Source organism: Galeopterus variegatus, unplaced genomic scaffold (assembly GCF_000696425.1).
Source record: "Galeopterus variegatus unplaced genomic scaffold, G_variegatus-3.0.2 Scaffold1298, whole genome shotgun sequence".
Taxonomy (NCBI): Eukaryota; Metazoa; Chordata; class Mammalia; order Dermoptera; family Cynocephalidae; genus Galeopterus; species Galeopterus variegatus.
Window position 1 is genome coordinate 220578 of NW_007727409.1, and position 22058 is coordinate 242635.

Below are 22058 nucleotides of genomic sequence, written 5' to 3' on the forward strand. Positions count from 1 at the left end.
CCAGTGAGCGGGAACCGGTCTGTATGTGGGATCCGAACCCTCGGGCGGGAGCGCCGCCGCGCTTCCCAAGCGGCGCACTATCCAGTGCGCCACCGGGCCGGCCCAGGTAGTGGCCATTTCAATCTGCATAGGCTTGGAGTCTTAAAGTTTTATTTTAAATTCAAATTATTTTTACTTCCATTATATCTTATAGTTACCTTATCACTCTTGTACCTATAGTTACATTCTGGAGGTTACCAGGATAACAGACTAACAATAACAAAAAAATAGAATGTATTCTTGTCAAATGCTTATCTAGTTTAGTAAATCACTATTCTGCTTATTGTACAGAGTATTTAAAGTGACTACAAAAATATATCAAAAATGAGATAATCAGGACAAGGGAAAATACAGATGTGGAAAAATAAAATAGAACTAGCGGTGAGGTTAACGTAAAATACAATCTGTAAAGTCCCATTCACGTGCCAGGGGTGGACCAAACATTTCGCTTCAAGCTTTCCAGAAGCCAGCTCAAAAAGAGAAAGACAGGAAGGGCATGGTGCACTGATCCCGTTGCTACAGAGAGCAACGTCCTTGTCCTGAGCCATGTTCTTTACCTGTAGATGGCGCACATTCCATGCAATGAGATTAACCAGTAAGCTCTTCAATGCAGGCCTTCCAAACAGAGCTTAGTATCAATAACAACCATTCTTTCTGAATCACGTGCCTGGCTATTTACATTCATCATTTAGTTCTTTGTATAGCTTTGTGGAGAAGTTGTTATTATCCTCTTCAGAGATAAGGAGACAAGCTCAGAGGCAGAATATCGTGCTCAAAGCTGGATTCCAAACTAGCTCTCTGATGAGTCTCTGCTCTTTCTGTCGTAACACACTGTCAACCTGCTGTCATTTGGAAAACCGAAGGCCTATTTTTTTCTCATTGGTGGAACCCTTGGGAAGCTCTCTTTGACTGGAGGGCTTTCCTAGTGCTGCTGCCACAAAATGCATCAGGAGTCAGAGATGAATTTGGGGTTCTGTTTCAGACCCGGGAAATCAATCTGCGTGCCTCAACTTTCTCTTCTGTCAAATGGGAATGATAAAATCTGCTCCACTTGACTCTGAAGGTGGTGTGAGGACAGAAGGGGGGAAAAGATGTGAAAACACTCTGCAAGTAGAAAATACTCAATAAGAATGATGTATAAGGGTACCTTCAAAAAGTTCACAGAAAGATTTGTACTATCTTTTAATTCTATTTTTTCCACGAACTTTTTGAAGTACCCTTGTATTAAACACAGAATTTATTGAATCCCTACAATGAGCTGGGTGCAATGGTAGTGCTGTCAGGCAATACTATTCAAAGCGTGGTCCGTGGCCTAGTGCTGGTCCACTAACTGTTTATTATTGGCCTATATCAAACTGGAATGAAATTGAGGGTAAATGTTTTGAAACCTTAACAACAATTTGACAGAGTAATTTTATGTTTGTTGGATATAATCATAAGTACCAACACGATGGATTTGGGAAAATGGGCCTTCCCCACAAATAGTTTGAAAAGCACTGCCGTAATGGATATAAAGGAAATAGAGGACAAGGTCCCTGCCCTCAAGGGGCTCCCATGCGAGTAGGTGAACGGGTCTCACAGTGGTTCAGAGAAACCACTACCACTATCCCATTGCACTTCAACTCCTTTAAGGAACAAAAGTCTATACAGAGCTGGATGGACTTACAGATGAGAGACCTGCAAATCTTCAAAACCATTCCCTAAACAAACCTTTGTATCTGCCCCCTTAAGAGTACTAGCAACTCTAATCTAGCTAGGCTTGGACTTCAGTCAGGTAGAGGGCAACCTGACATGGATTTTTAAAAAGTAAAATTTTTCATGAAAACCATCTGTCAAGAATTATGCTGAGCCCAACTACAGAACTATAAAGACTGGGTTTTTGCATATCAGAATTTCTAGTATATGCTTGCAGACTAGTTGGATCTTCCTCTGGCTGGCACTAAGGAGTTAGCTAACCAACTGGCTCTTCAATCTAAACAAAATCCTTGACAGGCTATTCAAAAATTTTTTTTCTCTATTACTTTTTAAAATATATAATTGAATAGGTCACACACTTCCATGGCACAAAATTGAGAAAGTATATAACTGTACATCTTGTTTTTTCCACATATGTATCATAGAGAATTTTACATATAAGTATGTGAAGAGCTTTCTCATTTTCTTTTCCATTGGACAAATGTATTATTGTTTATGTGCCCTATTGAGTGACATCTGGTTATTTCCCATTTTTTGTTATGACAAACAATGCTACGGTGAATAACCTTGTACACACAACATTTTACACCTACGCAAACATAACTGGAGGAGAAATTTCTAGAAATAAAATTTTGGGATCAAAGTCATATATTTGTAATTTTTATGTATAGTTATTGCAAAATTGCCCTCAATTGGCTAATTGCATTCCCATCAGCAATTTATGAGAGGGTTTCCCCTTCCTGCTTTATCAACACAGTGTGTTGTCAATATTTTTATACTTTGCCAATGGTGTCTCACTGTAGTTTTCATTAATATTTCTCCTATTATGAGGTTAGCTATCCATTATTGGTATAGAAGCTATTTGTTAATTTTGATACTTAGCTCATCAGGTACAGGGCAATTACAAATGATTTTAGATCACTCTTTTATCAGAATTTCCTAACCTACTGTCTGAGCTAGAGATTTTTGTTCATTTTCTTTTATTCTGCCTCATTTTTCTAAAACGATCCCAGGCATCTCTTGGGCACCCCAGACATTTCACTTTAAAACTAGTATCCCTAGGGGCTAGCAGAGTGGCTAGCACAACAGTAAGGGTCCAACAAAATGTGCAACACATGAAGAAAAACAGTATCAGAAGCATTTGCTGACTGCTCCACATGGCAATGTAATCATGTAGCTATTTCATTCTCTATTTGCAATGTCAATTTCAAAATGAAAGATAAAGCTGCTTTAGACATGACAGTTTAGGTATCATTGTAATCTATTGCTCTAGAGGTTTTTCTTTTGCAAAATTAACTCTAAAGTGCTACCTTTTATTACGCAGAGAAATTCACTGTTTTATTTTCTTTATAATTAATTTTTAAAATCACATTGTGTTTACTCTTCGCTTTGTAAGACCCTGAACCATCTCTTGATCAACAGTCTTTTGACCATAATGGGGGGCGGGAACATTCTTTCAATTTTTTCCAAGGGAGGGGAAGGAGAGCAGAGGACTTGCTTATGTTGATCTATCTTCACTCTCTTGGCCAAAGCCACTAGTGACATGTGCACACACATGTGGGACACCAGGCTAAGGTTCTCTAGTCTGGTCAGGGCCATGGAAAGAGAACAGAGTTAACAGAATCTATACCTCTTTTTTTCTTTTTTTTAAAAAAGATGACCGATAAGGGGATCTTAACCCATGACTTGGTGTTGTCAGCACCACGCTCTCCCAAATGAGCTAACTGGCCATCCCTATATAGGGATCCGAACCCGTGGCCTTGGTGTTATCAGCACCACACTCTCCCGAGTCAGCCACAGGCTGGCCCCAGAATCTATACCTCTTTTTTTCTTTTTTTTAAAAAAGATGACCGATAGGGGGATCTTAACCCATGACTTGGTGTTGTCAGCACCACGCTCTCCCAAATGAGCTAACTGGCCATCCCTATATAGGGATCCGAACCCGTGGCCTTGGTGTTATCAGCACCACACTCTCCCGAGTCAGCCACAGGCTGGCCCCAGAATCTATACCTCTTAGTCAAACTGTTAACTTTGCACCATTAGCACCAGGCTCTAACCACTTCTCTTGGAGAGGTATTGTGTAGGCTTTTATACTCACTACACAAATAACTCCTGCAAAACTTTGGAGATCCAAAGGCTGAAGGAGTCTTATTAATTATCCTCCCCTTCCTCCTCATCATCACCCAAAATAGTAACACTATCTAACATTTATTGATTGCTTAATCTATTTTAACTGTTCTCCATCTATTAATATATTTAATCCTATTATTCCATTTTACAGATAAACCTGAAGCAGAGTGAAATTAGGTAACTTGAACGAGGTGACACAGCTAGTGTCTGAGTCTGGTCGGTTTTGAGCCCAGGCAGTCTGGTTTTGTTCTGCAATTCGCAAAAGATAAAATGTTCTCTCTCTTTTTGTTTTTTGAAATGTTCATTATTTGAAATGTGGTCCCCAAGTGGAGCACTCTAAATTGTCAGTGGTTGGTGGCGACATCAGATGGTAATCCGGGTGTACTGCAGCCCTCTCATAATTTCCACAAACCACCCCTGCTCTAGCACTCCCCAATAAACCTATGCTCCAAGTAAAGCCAGTATGCTCGCTCTGCAGAGACAGTGTCATGACAAGCCTGCTTCCAACCAGACTGTCATCCTTCAACCCCTTTTTTCCTGTATCTGAAGAAGAGGCATATTTTCCAAGTTTAGCTTGTATTTTGGATCTCATTTCTATCTCCCCAAGTATTTTACTCCATTACTTGTCCCTCATTTTCTTTCCCCTTCAATTTCTGTTTCATTGGTGGCTCTTCCTACTCAACCTGCAGATAAGCTTCAGTTTCTTCTCTCCTGCAATGACAGAAAAGAAGCAAGTAAGCAAACAAACCTCTTCTTGAATGATCATCCCAGATTCACTTTCTTAAAGAAGAGTTCCAATAGAGGGATTGCCCCTTGCTCAAAAATCTCAATTCCTTCTCAGTCACTTTCTGAATTAAGTGCAAATCACAGTCCAATATTCAGGATTCTCCAAAATTGGAGAATTTTAAATTTCTATTTACTTTCTGGTTATATCTCCTACAACTCTGCTCTACTTCCTTGCCACACAGGTCCTCACATATAACTTCCTGCCTGAACACTTTTGCAGAAGATTACCTCCACTTGGATTTACATTTATTAGAAGACTGTCCTGCTTCTTTCTAGTTACTTGTGGCTATATCACTCACTCTGAGTACCCAAAGGGAGGGACTAAATGTTACCAGGTGAGAAAGTAAAAATTATTTTGGACCAAGAAAGCAAAAATTCAGCCATTCATCAGGCTGGAATGAAAGACACAGATAAAGTCAGCTGCAAATTTTTTTTTTTTTTGTCTTTTGTCTTTTTTCCATGTCCGGCAACGGATCGCAACCCTCAGTGTTGCCCCCGTACCAGACCGGGGACTGGCAACAGGATTGCAACCCTCGGTGCTGCTCCCGTGCCTCGCTCAGCCAGTGAGCGGGAACCGGCCCGTATGTGGGATCCGAACCCTCGGGCAGGAGCGCCGCCGCGCTTCCCAAGCAGCGCACTATCCAGTGCGCCACCGGGCCGGCCCCTGTCAGCTGCAAATTTAACAGAGAACAATATTTCTTTCGAAGAGATGCTGCAGCTGTAAAGTAATAACAATGCCCATATTTGAGTGACTGCCATGTTTTTATTCACTGAGAAACTTTGCTCTCTAAAATCATAAACTATCAGAGACTTTGCTGCATATCAGTAGGAATAAAACATCCCACATTTGCCTGGGGGACATAAGTTTCTTTGATACAGAGAAGCAGGCTTGATTTCCAACCCAGGTGCAGAGCTTCAGATAAGGGGTATCTATACACAACATTCCACATCTATCTTTACTTTGTGCTTCCCAAGGAAACAGAACTCTGGGTTTATTTTGTAGTCCAGACCTAATGGTGGTCACACCCCCCACCCAGTGACACAGTCTTGCTTTGCTTTGAGCTTACCAAGACACTGCTTCATTTAAAATTTACTTAAACGACAACACCAAGGTCAAGGGTTTGGATCTCTGTACTGGCCAGCTGCCAAAAAAAAAAAAAAAAAAAAATTCACTTAAACTTAACCATTCCCCCAAATCCTGTAATGACTATATTTTTCCTTGGTGAGATGCTCACGATTTCTCTGGTGGGCAGTCTCCCTCATTGCAGTGGTTCAAAAGCCTTCGTCAGATTGCAGATTTACCCCTGGCGGCCTTATGCTGATTGGGCTAGGATACAGGTTTTGCATCCCTGACAACTTAGCTTGTCCAAAGCAGGCATTCAAAACTGCTCATTGCAGTAGACTCTGCATTAGAGTACTTGGGTTCTAGTTACATTACCTGGACTAAGTATATGGATTCCATTCTCAGTTCTGCCAATAACTAATTAGCTGGACCGTCTTAAGTAAGTCAGTGCACCCTATTTGGCTTACATTTTCTCTACTGTAAAACGAGGGGTGGGGTGGGGTGTGTGTGGCGGGCTATGTTATCCAACCCTAGGGCAAGGGCTTTGGAGTCACATAGACCTAGGTTGGAATCCTAGTCCTGAGACTTTTGCTTTTCTGAGCCTCCGTTTTGTAATGATTAAAATGGAGGTAATATTGATAAGTGCAGTGTAGATTTTCCGGTGTTGCTATTAGGATCAAGTTGGTTGTTAGGAGGATCGCTATATTTGATCACTATTTCTATTACTATTATGTGACTTTGGACAAGTTACTTAACTTTCTGTGCCTCTGTATTCTTATGGGTAAAAATGGAGAAATAATGGCCCATATTCCCTGGAGTTATTGTGAGCATTAAATGAGATGAAAAAAGTAAAGAACTTAGAACAGTGGCTGGCATATAATAAGAGGCTCAAATATGTGATCTAATGTTATTAGTATTAGATTTCTACTACTAACTACTCTGCGGGCCAGAAGCTCCGGATAAACAGTTCCATTCTAAGGACCAAACCAAAAAAAAAAAAAGTACTGCAGGCTGGAAACAGCGAAACATAATGGGGAATTGCTTTTTCAAACGCAAATGACACGCCCAGCACTGGGTTACGTCCCACCCAGTCCTCATTAAATATGGCAGCGAGATGGCCGACCTACCGCGGTTGCGCAAGTTGAAACTCCGCCCTGCAGCTCCTCCTTGGCCGGCGTCCCCCCTCCCCCGCTGGGCCCATGTGCGGGGTAGGGGCCGCCTTGGCGCGCACGCGCAGAAGCCGGCTGGGCTGAGCCGATACTCGCTAGGCGCCTGTCACATGAGCCGCGCGTCCGCTCCGCTCCCCCTCCTCCCCGGCTGGGCTGTGTGAATGAAGCTCTGCCGGCTACGTGGGGCTCTAGCTCAACTTAGTGCCCTGGACGCCGGAACCGACCGAGCGCGCTGCCCACCGGCGGCGGACACGGGCTCCGCCGCTCCTGACCTCGGCGACAGGTAAAGACAAATGAGCTGTCCCTTCCCCAGCAGGTCCTTCGCGGGCCACTGGCTATGGCCCACCGCTGGAGCACCCGCTTAGCGCAGCGACACAGGGGAAACGCTCCCCTGCTGGCTCGGCCCCCCAGTGATGGGGGTTCCCCGTGCCCGACTGCCGCCACCCTGCACTCGGAGGAGGTAGACAGGCTAGGTCTAGCCAGTCCGGGGTGGCATCTTCCCGGGAGCCCAACCCTGTGCTCCGAGGAGGGTCCCTGGGCTGCCCGAGCGAAGTTTCCTTGCGGTGCGGCGCGCCAAGCCCGCCTGGCTTTTGAACCGGGGTGATTAACTGTCTGCGTCCCTTTTCCAGGACTGGGGTAGGGTGGCTTTTGCTGGGAAAGCTCAGTCGAGGCCCCGTTCTTCTCCCTCCTGCTCGGGACTTGCCGCAGGTTTGTGTGGGTCTTAGCCGAGTTGAGTCCCAACTCTCGGAAAAGTAGTTGCTGCGCCTTTTCCTTTTGCCACAATGCGAGGAGCTGGTCCTCTCCAGCCTTCCAAGCCTTGCGCTTGAGTGCTTTTTCCGTCAAGGTAAAGCTTCACCTTTACATTGACGCGCGTTTACCTTTATTAACATTTCAGAGCAAATCAGTCGCCTGGATTTCTAAGTGAGGTTGTACGTGTACCTTGTGATAACGTCAGTGGAAGCTGCCCCGAGTAAGTGAGGGAAATCCAGAAGTTTGGGGCATAAAAAGCCAGTAAGAATCCGCTTTACGTTAACTTCATACCTTTATTAGCAACTACTCGGGTTTAACTTCAGAGGTGTTAAATTTCTCTTTGTCCCACGCGGCGCGGATCAGTACTTCTTAACTGCACGCGAAATGGAAGGAAAAAAGGCAAACCCAAACAAACTGTCCCAGGTTCCAGATAAGTCACTGGAGAACGTTTTCCCAGTGAATTCATCTTGGGAGTTTGTGAGTTCCTACTTTTCTTGGACTTAGCGAACCCTTCCTTATCCAAAGCAGTTTTTTTTTCTATTGGTGTTTTTAGAACTGGTGTACACATGAACTCTTTTGTCCTTTAAAAAAAAGGGGGGTCATTAAAGAAGGTCAACATGATTCTCAAGTTAGTATTAGCCTTCAGTGTTTGTGCTTTAGCGCTTTCACTGGAGGTGGAGGTGTGGGTTTTATAAAAGCTATGGAGATTGCAGTCTACTTTGATGTTCACCAGGTCAAAAGGTGAGGACTTTTTTTTTTTTAGAAAAAGCAGATTGGCTTGTATGCTACATAAGGAAGGCCAATTTATTAACTAAGAACGAACTTGTTGAAATGGACAGAGTATTTAATATATTAAACTTCTGAATCAACAACTAAATAGTCAGACCTCTGATTTTTTTCTGCCGTTCCTACCTCCTTTCATATCCTTGTAAATAGTATTGCCCTGAGGCTGGATTTGAAGTTTTAGCAATAGGAATTAGCTAAATTAATTTGGTTTTACTTAAATTGGTATTCTATTTTTACATTTTCTTTTTCTTTGGTTAATTTCCCCCCCTAATTATAAAAGCGATATATGTTGGGGAGGGTAGGTATGGGGACTGTCAGTACTTTCTGCTCAATTTCTCTGTAAAACTAAACTGCTATAAAAATGAAGAAAAAAAAAAGCAATATATGCTCACTGTAGGAAATTTGCAAGGTGTGGAAAAGTCTAATGAAGCAGAGAGGAAGAGCCACTACCCAAAGGGCATCATTCACTTTTAATTATGCTTCCTCCCCCCCCCCCCCCCCCATGCAAGATTTATTTTAAAACTTTAAGAATTCACAAAATTTGGTCTCCTTTCTACTGATTTTTAAATGTAAAGTTGGGTATTTGGGGGGTTGGGCAGGGGATTGGATATTAGTGCTGCTCTCCATTCCCCTAAGTGTGGAACCTCAACATAGGAAAGGCACTTCTCTCATCCAGCCACTCATTCTTTGTGATTCTGGACACCATTTACTGAAGCTCCAGTGATTCATGCAGAATTATACAACATATTAACTCACCCTAAAGCTCCTGATTTTCTTTCCTCAGTGATACCTGCCTGCTTAGGGAGAAACTTGACACTGCCTATATCTGAGTATTTTTGAAAGACAGGTTCAGAGAAGGGCAGAAGATAATTTTCATGCATTTGGGGTTTTTTTTTTAGGTATTCATTTTTCTGTTTACATTTTCAGGTTTGGGGCTTTAGCGTCTTGCAGAAAGTGGGACCACATTGCTGCCTTTCCATCTACACCACATTCAAGTCTACCTACAAAACTGGGAGCTCTGGGAAGCCCTGAGCCTGTGACCCTAGCGTGGGAGATAGGATCAAGATGGCCATGTGGCAGGGTAAGAAATTAGTGCTTATTCCTCTAACTGGTTTTTCCTCCTACTCTATCCTCCATCCCCACCCAACCCCCCAAGCCAGTGGCAGGCAGCCAGGCATTTCTTTAATTTAACCCTTTGTCTTTGCAAGGACAAAGCACATTAGTTTAAAAGAAGTTGCTGCTAGCTAGAAGTTCAAATTATTTTAAAGTGGAATGGGGGTGGGGGGAGAGCAGGAAAATATTGTTCCAGAAGCATTTAAAAGAACTCCCTTCATTTAAACATGTGCTTGTGGGGGTTATATGTGAGGAAACGGAGGATATTTTTTTCTCATTTGTTTCTGGCAAATTTCCATCATAAGATTCTCAAAGGTGGGGGAGACAGATGTCAGTGCCTCTCCAGATTCCTCTTCCTGATAAAAACTTTCTTGGGATTTATACAGTTTGAAAAGCATGTTTAATGTTAGAACATTTGCATTGGTGATAGAAGGAAAATACCTAATTTAATAATATGAACTATATGAAGGCAAAGCTCAACAGTATCTTGGCTGATGGTTTAAATCTCTTGTGAACCTATGAATTCCTACCACATTCAAAGTTATTTTTTTTTATCTTGGTGGGGTTGAGGATTGTGCCTTTCTGGACAGTATCAGAATCTCCAGGTGTGTGTATGATTTTTATATTTATCACAAAGGGGTATGGATTTAAGAAATGATAGACAAACACTACTGAAATTGGTCTGTGACTCACAAAAGGTTAAGGACCACTTACATGGAATAGAATGAAATAGCTTGAATATATCTGTGTTCAACAGGTAGGTTTGCTGGTATCTTAAAAATGTTTCATTGTGTTGGTTATGGCTCAAAATATGTAGGGACACAAATGTAACAAGTAACATTTGATGTTTAATTTAAAGACATTTGTTGAATGGATGAGCCTTGAAGACATTATGTTAAGTGAAATAAGTCAGGCACAGAAAGATAAATACCACATGTTCTCACTTGTATGTGGAAGCTAAAAAAAGTTGATTTCATAGAAGTAGAGAGTAGAATAGTGGTTACTAGGGACTGGGAATGGTAGGGGGAAGGGGGATAGGAAGAGGTTGTTTAGCAGATACAAAATTACAACTAGATAGGAAGAATAAGTTCTAGTGGTCTATAGCACTGTAGAGTGATTATAGTTAACAATAACTTATTGTATATTTTCAAATAGCTAGAAGAGAGGATTTTGAATGTTCCCAATACAAAGAAATAAATGTTTGGGGGGATGGATATGCCAACTACCCTGATTTGATCATTATTCATTATATACATGTGTTGAAATATCACATTGTACTCCACAAATATGTATAATTATTATTATTTTCTGAAATTAGTTTCTAGCTTTATTTTTTTATTTTTATTTTTTGGAGGCTGACTAGTGCAGGGAACCAAACCCTTGACCTTGGTGTTACAAGGCTGTGCTCTAACCAACTGAGCTAACTGTCCATCCCCATACAATTATTATATGTCAATTGAAATAATAATAATAATTTTAAAAAGGATGTTTGTTGAAGTGGGATTTGGCCTGTATATATGCTTTGACTCATGCAATGGGCATTTATCAAGAGCAGTTTGGATATTCTTGCTTAAATACTGAGACATTCTTTCATTCAACAGAATACAGAGGTAAATAAGATGCAGAACCCTAGAGGGTTCCTTGTGTCTGGGAAAGACAGACATATAAACAAATAATTATGTCACGATGAATAGTGTTACAATAGGGAAAGGTGCAAGATGTGATGGAAGCCCAGAGAAAAGCATGATGGACTCTGAGGTTTTTTTTTTGTTTTTTGTTTTTTTGGGGGCAGTTATAATTTATTTATTTGAACTGGGTTTCAGTTGTTTAGCAATGACTAATAATATCAATGGCTGCCAATAACAATGACTAAATAGAAAACTATAAATTTCACTGTTATGCCTTGAGTCAAAAGTTTCAATGATGGATAATTTTCACCAAGATTCTGTTGCTTAGTTAACCTAAAAAATAATTATCCTTCACCACAGAAATTTAATGGAATCCTAAATAACAAATTTACTAACAATTATTCCTGTAATGCAGTATATATTCATTCTTACCAAAAGACCGTTCTCTGTAGAGTTCAAAGAAGTATTATGCCACAATAAATCATTCTTATTTTAAGAAGATCTCTTGTTTAGATGCCAGTGCAGATTCAGATTGTGCTAAACAGAAAGGGAGCAACCCCATTTCTCATCTTGTAAAGGAGAAAAGCCTTTTAAAAAACTCTTTGACGGAGTTTCAGTAGATATGTTTGGAGTCAAACACAGCAGCACTTTAAAGGACGGAATAATATGATCATAAGGAAATACTCCTGTCTAAATTAAATGATATCTTGGGTGGTATAAAATGAATACTAACAAGAGTAGGCATCCCAATGTGCCTGTCTCACAGCTGTTCAATGTGAAAGTGGCTTGTAAGCAAGGAAAGACAAGAGCAACATTCACACCACAAATTGACTGTAAAATACTTCATTACATTGAGAAAGGTAATGGATGGCCGTAACCGTCAACTATCAAAAGGAGCCATTTGAGTATCTACTGTTAATTGAGCCAAACAGTCTTGTTAGATTTTTTACTGCTTGGTACAGAACTTGGGTACTGATTTCTTCACTACGTAGGAAGCAATGTTCATGTGCTTAATAGAGGTCATTAATCTTTCTGATTGAGACGGTCCAAACCCAGATCTGACCTCAGAACACTGGGTCTAAGGGACTCTGAGTTTTGAGCTGGTCAAAAAAAACGAGTAGGAGTTTGCCAGATGGGCAAGTGAGAGGATTGCATTCTGTGCACACAGAGCAGGGCTGTTTGGAAACTTACAAGTTGCTTTGTTTGCCTAGTGTGAGATGTGTAGGGGCACGACCTCAGAGGAATTAGGGAAGTTAGTTGGAAGCCCAATAATAAAGGACCTTGTGTGTTCTAGGAAGGATTTTACACTTCATCCTGAAGACAATGGTTCTAAACAGGGAAGTAACATAATCAGATTTTGTTTCAGAAAGATTACTTTGGCAGCAGTGCTGAGGTGGGGTTGGAGCTAGAGACAGTAAATGCCAGGAGGTTTCTGGAATAGTGGTTTAGGGGAGAGATGGCGAGGGTCTGAGCAGAAGCAGGGGCAGCAAGGTTGAAGAGAACGGGATGAAGTCTAGAAATGTTCTGTGACTGGATGTGGTAAGAACTGAATGAGGATTGATAGCCAGTTTGGGTGCCTGGGGGTTGGCAGTCCCCTTCTCTGAGATGGGGAATGGGAGGGGCTGCTGAAGGGCATGGGGATGATGGTTAGTGTCCTGAGTTTAGTTTGACCCTTTGGGGTTGAGATACCTGCGGGCGGTCAGGTCAATGTTTCAAAGAAAGCTTTGAAACCATAGAACTGGAGTTTGTGCAGGTGGGAGTCTAAAGTTTTATTCCTAATGATGCATAAAGAGATTGTGTTTTTTCTCTGTAGGTGATGGAAATATCATTAGTAGTTAATGATTTATTTATTTTATTCTTTTTGGCAGCTGGCCAGTATGGGGATTTTATTTTATAATAAAACATTTTAATGTTTAACAATTCTTAATAAAAATACCATATTTTTTGGTGCCAGTAACACCAAGGTAAAGGGTTTGGGATCCCTATGTCGGCCAGTCGCCAAAATGGAAAAAAAAAAAAGTGTGTGTGTGTGTATATATATATATATATTTTTCCTCATATTTTCTTAATAAATAATATATTTTTCAGGCTCAAGCCCTGAAATCTGATCTGCTTAAAATTACATTGAAGTGAAACCTCATTTTTGTAGCATTAGTGAAGAAGGGAGCATTGGGAAAATGGAACAATTTGGTCAGGCTCCCCTCGCCTCGCAGTGGGTTCAGGGTGGTTTAGTAACATTGTGTGTGTGGGTGGAGTAAGTGCGCCTGCAAGGCGGCGCCACTTTGGCTGGTGTTTTACTGCCTCGGGTGCCCGACCGCTCTGTGCAGCCATGTTTCTTCCAGACCTGCAGCTTCCGTGGACCGTGTGGCCAGTTACCTAGTTTATAGACCTGCGTGAAGGGGTCTGGTGACCCAGCCTGGCGAATGAAGGGTTTGTGACCCAGTCTGTGAATGGGCTTGAGGGGTCTGGGAGCTCCAGACCCAGCCCTAGCTCAACCATTGGCCCAGTTGGTGCAGGATTACCGGTAGATAAAAGAGCCGTGACAACCAGCGTGGTCACCTAGCTTTACAATTGGCATCACGAACAGGATTAAGAGCTAGACAATTGGCACTGTAAGCAGGATTTCAGGCCTTAGCAGTTGCCAGACAAATTGGCGTAGTCGGCATCGACAAGGGCTACTGCGAGGCTACTGCTAAGCTATGGCTAAGGCCTGAAATCCTGCTCACAGTGCCAATTGTAGAGCTCTTAATCCTGTTCGTGATGCCAATTGTAAAGCTAGGCGACCATGCTGGTTGTCACAGCTCTTTTACCTGCCAGTAATTCTGCACCAACTGGGCCAATGGTTGAGCTAGGGCTGGGTCTGGAGCTCCCAGACCCCTCAAGCCCATTCACAGACTGGGTCACAAACCCTTCATACGCCAGGCTGGGTCACCAGACCCCTTCACGCAGGTCTATAAACTAGGTAACTGGCCACACGGTCCGTGGAAGCTGCAGGTCTGGAAGAAACATGGCCGCACAGAGCGGTCAGGCGCCCGAGGCAGTAAAACACCAGCCAAAGTGGCGCCGCTTTGCAGGCACACTTACTCCACCCACACACACAATGTTACTGAACCACCCTGAATTGGCTGCGAGGTGAGGGGAGCCTGACCAAATTGTTACATTTTCCCAACAGGGAGTATTCTACGTAAATAAGCTCTTTGGATAACACAGATTGGGTCACAAACCCTCCACACTCAGGTCTTTGAGCTAGGTAATAGGAAAAAAGGTTCTGGGAGACGTGGGTGTAGAAAAAAATGAATGGGTTTTATTCAGATCTAGGAGCAACTATCCTAGCTGCTTCTCAGAGTTCTGAGAAGCACTGTGGATCAGAGCTGTTAGTCTTTTATACTTAAGTCCACAACCCTGGACACCTGGGTGTCCATAGGCAATGTACATTAAGTAGTAACAAGGAACACCTGAGGATATTTACAGCAAATGCTCAGCAAGATTCTGAACATCTGAGGGGCACTGACCATTTTCCTATTTTTCCCAACAGAGCCCTCTAATACGTTTTCTGGCCACTTAAACAGAGTATACTGGGCATAATTTAATATTTTTGATAACTCAGTTTCATCATTAATAACATTGTTTTATTGGTCTAACAGTCAATAAAATAATGAACACTAGTCAGTTTGAAGTTGGCGCCTTGTGTTGTCAGGCGTTACTTATTATTCACTTAACATTTTTGAACACCAGTTATGTGCCAGGCACTCCGCCGGGCCCTAGAGATGCAATGGTTGGTGAAAAATAGGTATGGTCTCTGCTCTCATGGCGCTTACCAACTAGGATAAAGGTAGCATTTCAAATGAATGAAATGATTTATTTAACAGATGTGCTGAAGTAATTTGGAAAAATGACACCAACATAAATTGAGAAAGATTAAAATAACGTTTCTGGAATAAAGGAGAGAAGCATCAGAATTACCTGTGGTGCTTTTAAGAATATTCCTGCTCAGGTTCCATCCCCTCAAATTGTGATTCAGTCTTAAGACCTGGGCATTTAAAGAAGCTCTGTAAGCAGTTCTGATGTGTAATCCTATTTGGGAACTGCTGCATTCAAGAATTAAAAGTTAAAAAAAAGAGAGGGGGCGATGATAAAGGAACTAAAAAAATATAGGAGACTAATTTATATTGGGGTAGGGAAGATATTTGTATGCATAGTATTAAAGGTAGAATAATAAAGAGAAAGATTAATATAATCAATTTATGAAAAATTAAAATTTCTGCACAAACCATAAATAAAGTTAATGAGCAAACTAGAAAAAATTGCAACAAGACTCATTATCCTTAACACATGAAGACTTACAGAGCAAAAAGAAAAATACAAGTGTTTTACTAGAGAAATGTTCAAAAGATGGGGAAAAATGTGCAAAGGAAAATACATAAAAGAAGAAATCCAAATGACCAGTAAACATGAAAAAATATACTATCTCAGTAGTAGTCAAAGAAGGGGGAATTAGAGTGGCATACTGTTTTCTCCAGTATAATTTGCAAAGATTAAAAAGGAATGACAGAACTCACTGTTGGCAAGGACACGAGGAAGCAGGTGTTCTCATATACTTCCAGTGGGAATGTCAATTAGGCAATATTTATTAAAAGCTTTACAAAATGTGTTTTCCTTTTGACCCAGCAGTTCATTTCCTTGGAATTTATCCTAAGGAAATGATTGAGGATGAACACAAAGATGTATCAATAAGGATATTAATTGCACCATTTTCCATAGTGGGAAAAATGGGTAACACTTGCATTCTGATGCATCTGTACAATGAAATACTGTAGTTACTAAAAATGATCATATACAGTTCTATTTATTAACATAGAAATAGGTTCATGGTATAATGTTAAATAGGGGGAAAAGCAGATTCTAAATTATCAATAGTTAGAAGTCTGGGTGCTGGGCTTAAACCTGGATTTCAATCTCAGCTACACCTGTATCAGCTCTGTGACGTTGGGTACATTACTTGCCTTAGTGTTCCTTGATTTCCACATCAGTAAAATAGGGATAAAGTAGTACCAATAGTTGCCAGCTTGTGTGCCCATTAAGATCACTTGGGGATCTTTTAATACTTCCCAAGCCCAGGCCTCACTAAGTCCAATTACATCCAAATCTCTGGGGATGGGATGCAGAGATCAGTATTTTTATTTCTTTTTTTTCTTTCTTTTTTTGGTGGCTAGCTGGTACAGGGATCAAACACTGGACTATGGTATTATCAGCACCATGCTCTGACCACCTGAGCTAACCGTCCATCCATTTTACTTTTGTTCCCCTTTGTTTTTTTTGTTATTTTTTTGCTTTTGGTCGCTGGCCTGTATGAGACATGAGTATTTTTGAACCTCCCTGAGTGATTTGAGACATTAGTATTTTTGAAGCTCCCTGGGAACACTGAGCTGAATGGTTGTTGAGGGTATTGCTGAGGGGATTAAATGAGAAAATCACAGTGCCTGGCATGTGGTAAGTATTCAATACATGGTAACTATTATTATTGCTATTTAAAATTATTAACAGTGTGATCCCATTTTTTTTTTTTTTCCCTGTTTTGTCTTTTTTCATGACCGGCAACGGATCGCAACCCTCAGTGTCACGCCCGTACCGGACCGGGACCGGCAACGGGATTGCAACCCTCGGTGTTGCGCCCGCACTTCGCTCAGCCAGTGAGCGGCCGGTCTGTATGTGGGATCCGAACCCTTGGCGGGAGCGCCGCCGTGCTCCCAAGCGGCGCACTGTAGCAGTGCACCACTGGGCCGGCCCTGTGATCCCATTTTAATATATGTATTTGTGTCCATGTATGTGTAATATATGGAAAAGTCTGAGGGGATATTCATAAAAGTATTAACAAAAAAGAAATTATAGTTGACTTTATTTTTGCTTATTTGTATCTTTCCTTTTTTTGTAAATAACATGGACTACTTGTTAATTTAGAAAAGTATAATTTCTGAAGGAAATATATATATATGTATATGTACACAGTCGCATATACTAAAGTACTTACAGTGAACAGCTGAAGACATAGTTTTCATACTAGAGGAATGTGAATAAATTATACAGGTCTGCACAGTATAATATCTGGCCATTAAAAATCAAGACTAATGCTGTGGAAAATCTTCATGATATAGTGGAAAAATATGGGATTATCCCATCTCTGCCTTTTTAATTCTAATGTGAGTATATGTATTTCTGTTTATGTATTTGTATTTGTGTTTATGTGTTTATGTGTTTGCATGTTACATATATGAGAGTACTTCAGAAAGTTCATGGAAAAATAGAATTGAAGGTTAATATGAATCTTGCCATGAACTTTTTGAAGTACCCATGTACATCTATGAATGTGAAGATAAATACAGAATGGAAGGAAATGATCCAAAGTTGTTAAAGTGGCTATCTCCAGGTGGTAGGATCTGCTTACTTGTTTTCCCCTTTTTTATACTTTTGTTTATTTTCCAAATTTTATACAATGAACATGTATTACTTTTATAACTGGGAAACAAGTGATTTGAAATGGAATATAAAATAAGAGTCAGTGGATTCTCACAGAGGGCTTCCAAGAGTGCAACATATGGGCTTCTGGACAACTGCTTCAGCTGCTCTGTGTCGCCCTCTATCTTCAAATTAAAAAACAAAAGAAAAGAAACCAGGCACCCCAAGGATTTTAGAGCAGGTTTTTTGCTATTAATACTTCCTCAAGTACTCTTGTAATTTTTGGCTGTCTCTCCTGTTGACTCCATAAAACTCTCTTGGGAGTCAGAGCGGGGATGGGAGATTGTACAAAAAAAAAAGGGACATTACATTGCATCTGATGTTGAGGTTACAATACAAGGTGAGATGGCAAAATATGTGTCAGGGTAAACCTGAAAATAAGGCGGAGGAAAATGTGATGCAATAGATGGTTTTGATGAGAAACTGTTCTGCTTGAAATCCAAAGGAAGTATATGTTTCAACCTTGCAGATTTTTGTTTTTGTTTTTGTACATCATGGTGCTTTCGTAAACACTGGTGATGTAGCTAACACACGGCAGGCCAAGAGTGCACATCATAGAGCAGTCAGCGAACTGTCAGAGCTTCAGTGTGAAATCTGGATAGCTGTGTGGCTTGGTAATTGGATCACTGTCACCTAAGAAAAGCTACCTGGTCCCGCCTGTTGACCAAAATGTTAGTATCTTCATGATTCTTGAGACAAAGTCAGATTGTCACAGCAGGAATAAAGAGGCAGACACCCCTACCCATCTCCCTGCCCCTTTCCCTTCTATGTGGCACAGTGCCTCACCTATGGCAGGTACTCAGGAGATGAGTTCTTTGTCAATTTAAAAAATGAACAAGTAAAAATTTTTAAAAATTAAGAAAAAAAAAATGCGTTCTTTGTCTCTCTTCACCCATTGCCTTTCCACAACTCCTGGTGGGGAGAGAAGGGGGAGAAATAGGTGGGGGATGGATTCTGATGGAAAGCATTGAGTAGGGGGTAAATGAAAACAATCTTTCAGAAAATTATTCTTTAAGGGCCAGCCATTCTTTTCAAAGCACACAGTTGTGGAAGGAGCATAAGCCTCGGAATCTGATATACCTGGATCTGAACCCAGCTCTGCCATTTGGTAGCTGAAGTTACCTAAGCTCTGAAAGCCTCAATTGTCTCCTCTGGGGTCAAGTGTGGTCTCTGGAGACAGACTCCCTGGGTTTGTATCCTGGCTCTGTCACTGCTAGCCATGTTGACTTTAGGCAAGTTATTGAATCTCTTTGTGCCTCACCCTCTTCATCTATAAAATGGGGTTAATGGTAATACCTACTCATAGAATCTTTCGGAGGATGTAATAAGTTAATACACATGTATACAGTCTTTGAATGCCACCTGACACTTGTTAAGCATTCACAAATGCTGGCCTTTACTGTTATAATATGCAAAAGGATATGTTAATATTTACCTCACACAAGTTAATATTTAGCTCACACTTTCTAGATGAGAATGAGATAATCATGGAAATGCCTGCCTGGTCCATTGTAGCTGCTCTGGTTGTATTATAATTGTGGCATAAAAAATAAAATTAGGCATGTTGTTAAAGGGATGTTTTTAAACTGGAAAGGCTCTGTGGAGGTGATCTGTTTCAAAGGTCTAATCTTGCAAAGGAAGCAACTGAGGCCCAGTGAGACCCTGGGCTCCTGATAATCACTGCTGCCCACCTCGCTCTTTGTCAGTCTTTCTACCTATCTAGCCTTACTGCATTGCACTGCCTCTCCTAGACTTCGGTATTTTATAATTTTCTGCTAAATTTTAGTCTTTCCCTACTATGTTTTATTGCTACTGTGACAAGTTTAGGTTTTTTTTTTTTTTTTTTTTCCCCCCTCAAAGAATTGTTTTTCCATTGAGGCTTCCATGGTATTTTTTTTTTCTTCTTGTCACTCTGTTAGCATTTTTGAAATAAACTAGAGTTTCTTATGTTTTAACCAGAATTGTGATTCAGAGCTTCCTGCTTCTGTAATGCTTGCTGTTCTGTGTGTCAGGGGTGGTGGGAGGCGGGGCTAGAAAGTTTCACTGTTGGTGGCAACAAATGTCAGAATTTTCTTATTCTTGCAGCCTTCTATTAAAACCCCAGGTATTTATGGACCTCCGGTCAGACCAAAGAAGCTGTTGAGGAGTTAATTGTATGAGGTGACTCCTTTAGTAATGTTGTATTTTGATGCTTTTCAACCCAATACCATTCTGGCAGTAGATGGCCCTTTATTGTATTTGTTTAGGACTTCTGCCCTGCCTACTTCCAGGAGGAACATAGAGCAACACAGAAATTGCGACATAGAACAATTAGAAATATCCAGGACAGGGACCATCCAATGGAAATAAAATATATTTACCAGGCATGTGAGATACTGTGGGCACTGAATTTTCTTTTCTCTTTTCTTATTCTTCTCACCCCACACCACAAGATAAGCACACTAAAGTACATTATTAATGTCTTCTGGCCAATAAAAGTGTTCACATGTAGAGAAATCCCCTGGCTCTGTCTATGCTAAGTTTTTTTTTTTTTTTTTTTTTTTTTTGTCTTTTTTCGTGACTGGCAACGGATCGCAACCCTCAGTGTTGCGCCCGTACCGGACCGGGACCGGCCACGGGATCGCAACCCTCGGTGTTGCTCTCGCACCTCGCTCAGCCAGTGAGCGGCCGGTCTGTATGTGGGATCGGAACCCTCCGTGGGAGCGCCGCCGCGCTTCCCAAGCGGCGCAACCGGGCCGGCCCCTATGCTAAGTTTTCTGGTGCTTCCGCCATCCTCCCTCCGGACTGGCCTGACATGTGGTGTGACTCAGCACTGAGTATTCCCAGGTCGAAGTCATGATCTTTCCTATTTAGCTTGAGAATGGTGAGAGGCAAGTGGGCAGGGAAGTCCCTGTCATCCAAATTCCCAACTCTGCCAAGGCCTTCTTATCCTTGGGTTCTATACCCCTGTAATAAATAATAATAGAGCCTCCTCCTCATACATTTCTCTGTATTGAATATACAACTGTGCACCCAGATGCCAAAACCCAAATTCTGAGAGGCACCATACAGTTCTGTGCTCTCCTCACGCCAGTCACCCTGGTGGACTAGTAGGTAGCGTTCCTGGTAAACACCTATTTACCTTCCAGCCATCAGCTTTCCCAGGACCTCCCCCATCCTCTGGTAAAATTAGCCTTTCCCTTCTTTGTGTGTTTCCTGGCTCTATTGTATAGCCCTCAAGGGTATTAGTATTTGTTTGGTACCTTTGTTCTTACGTCTTCTGTGTGCCAGGCACTGCATTGGGTGGGTGCTGGGGTTATATCAGTGAACAAGAAACTCATGATACCTGCCCTCCTAAGCGTGCAGTCTTGAGTTGGAGTGCAAACAAATGCACAAATATTTCCTCATGAAGTGTTGTAAATGCTAGGAAGTCAGGTCCTATGAAAAAGAATAATAGATGAGATGTAACTTATAGCGGGAAGAAGAGTCTGGAAGGGTGACAAGTTCACCTGAGACCTGAAAGATGAGTAGGAGTTATCCAGGTGAAGAGTTGGGGGAAGAGCATCCCAGGCAGAGGAAATGAAGTGGAAATCCCTGAGATGGAAAGAAATCTCTGAGGTTCTTTCCAAGAGTGGTCCAGTGTGGCTGGACCATAGTGAATGAGGTTATACAAGAACACAGGATGCAACCACACAGGGTTCTGTAAGCCATGTTTCCAAGTATCCTAACTTGGTAATGTGAAGGCCTTGCAGATACATCAGGTAGGGCAGAGTGACCAATGAATGACTGGGGAGTGTCTCATCATCTTTGCCTACCAAGTACCTGGTAGAGAGTGCCCAGCACATAGTGTGTGCTCATTGAATCTCTGTTTAATGAGTAATAACTGTCTTGCCTTCCTACCAGGATTGCCATGAAGATTAAATGAGATAAGGTATGCTAAGGTGCTTTGCAAAATAGAAAATGCTAAGTAAATTCTATTCTAAATGTGATTCACTAGATTCTATGCGGTGATGCTTACAGATTTTCACTGTCACTAGGAACCCCCCCCCACTCCATTCTCTGTTAAACTGACAAAATCTCTCAATTAGATCATCCCACTCTATGAATATGCTGACGCATTGAGTTCTTACATATTCAGAGTGTGTCTCCATTGCCAATGCCTTTATGGGTGAGTGGAAACTATGTTATATCACACCATTATGTAGGGCTCCTGGTGTTAGAGATAATCATGGGTGGTGTTGCCAGGGGTGGTATACAAGGTTTCTTTTGTATGCTAAATTCACTCAATGAATCTCTGAATCTAAGGAATTCCTTATTTAAGAACTAGATTAATCCTGAGGAATAGCACCCTCTGTATTTGCATTTGGATGGGGGCAAGGATAATCACGCAGGGTGTGGCTGCCACCA

General features: G+C 41.5%; 1 protein-coding gene across 3 annotated transcripts in view; it reads left to right on the forward strand.

Annotated features, from left to right (window-relative positions):
- Positions 1-6924: 6924 nt before the first annotated feature.
- CLCN5 (chloride channel, voltage-sensitive 5) overlaps positions 6925-22058 on the forward strand; it is a 158507-nt gene continuing 143373 nt past the window's right edge. Inside the window, exons 1-3 of one of the 3 annotated variants that reach the window (XM_008576139.1) lie at positions 6988-7165; positions 7778-8109; positions 9346-9499. In XM_008576139.1, the coding sequence (XP_008574361.1) occupies positions 9484-9499 (16 nt within the window). In that variant the 5' untranslated portion in view covers positions 6988-7165; positions 7778-8109; positions 9346-9483. Of the gene's footprint in view, positions 7166-7777; positions 8110-9345; positions 9500-22058 lie in introns of all 3 variants that reach the window. The other 2 variants (XM_008576137.1, XM_008576138.1) reach the window with 2 other exon arrangements.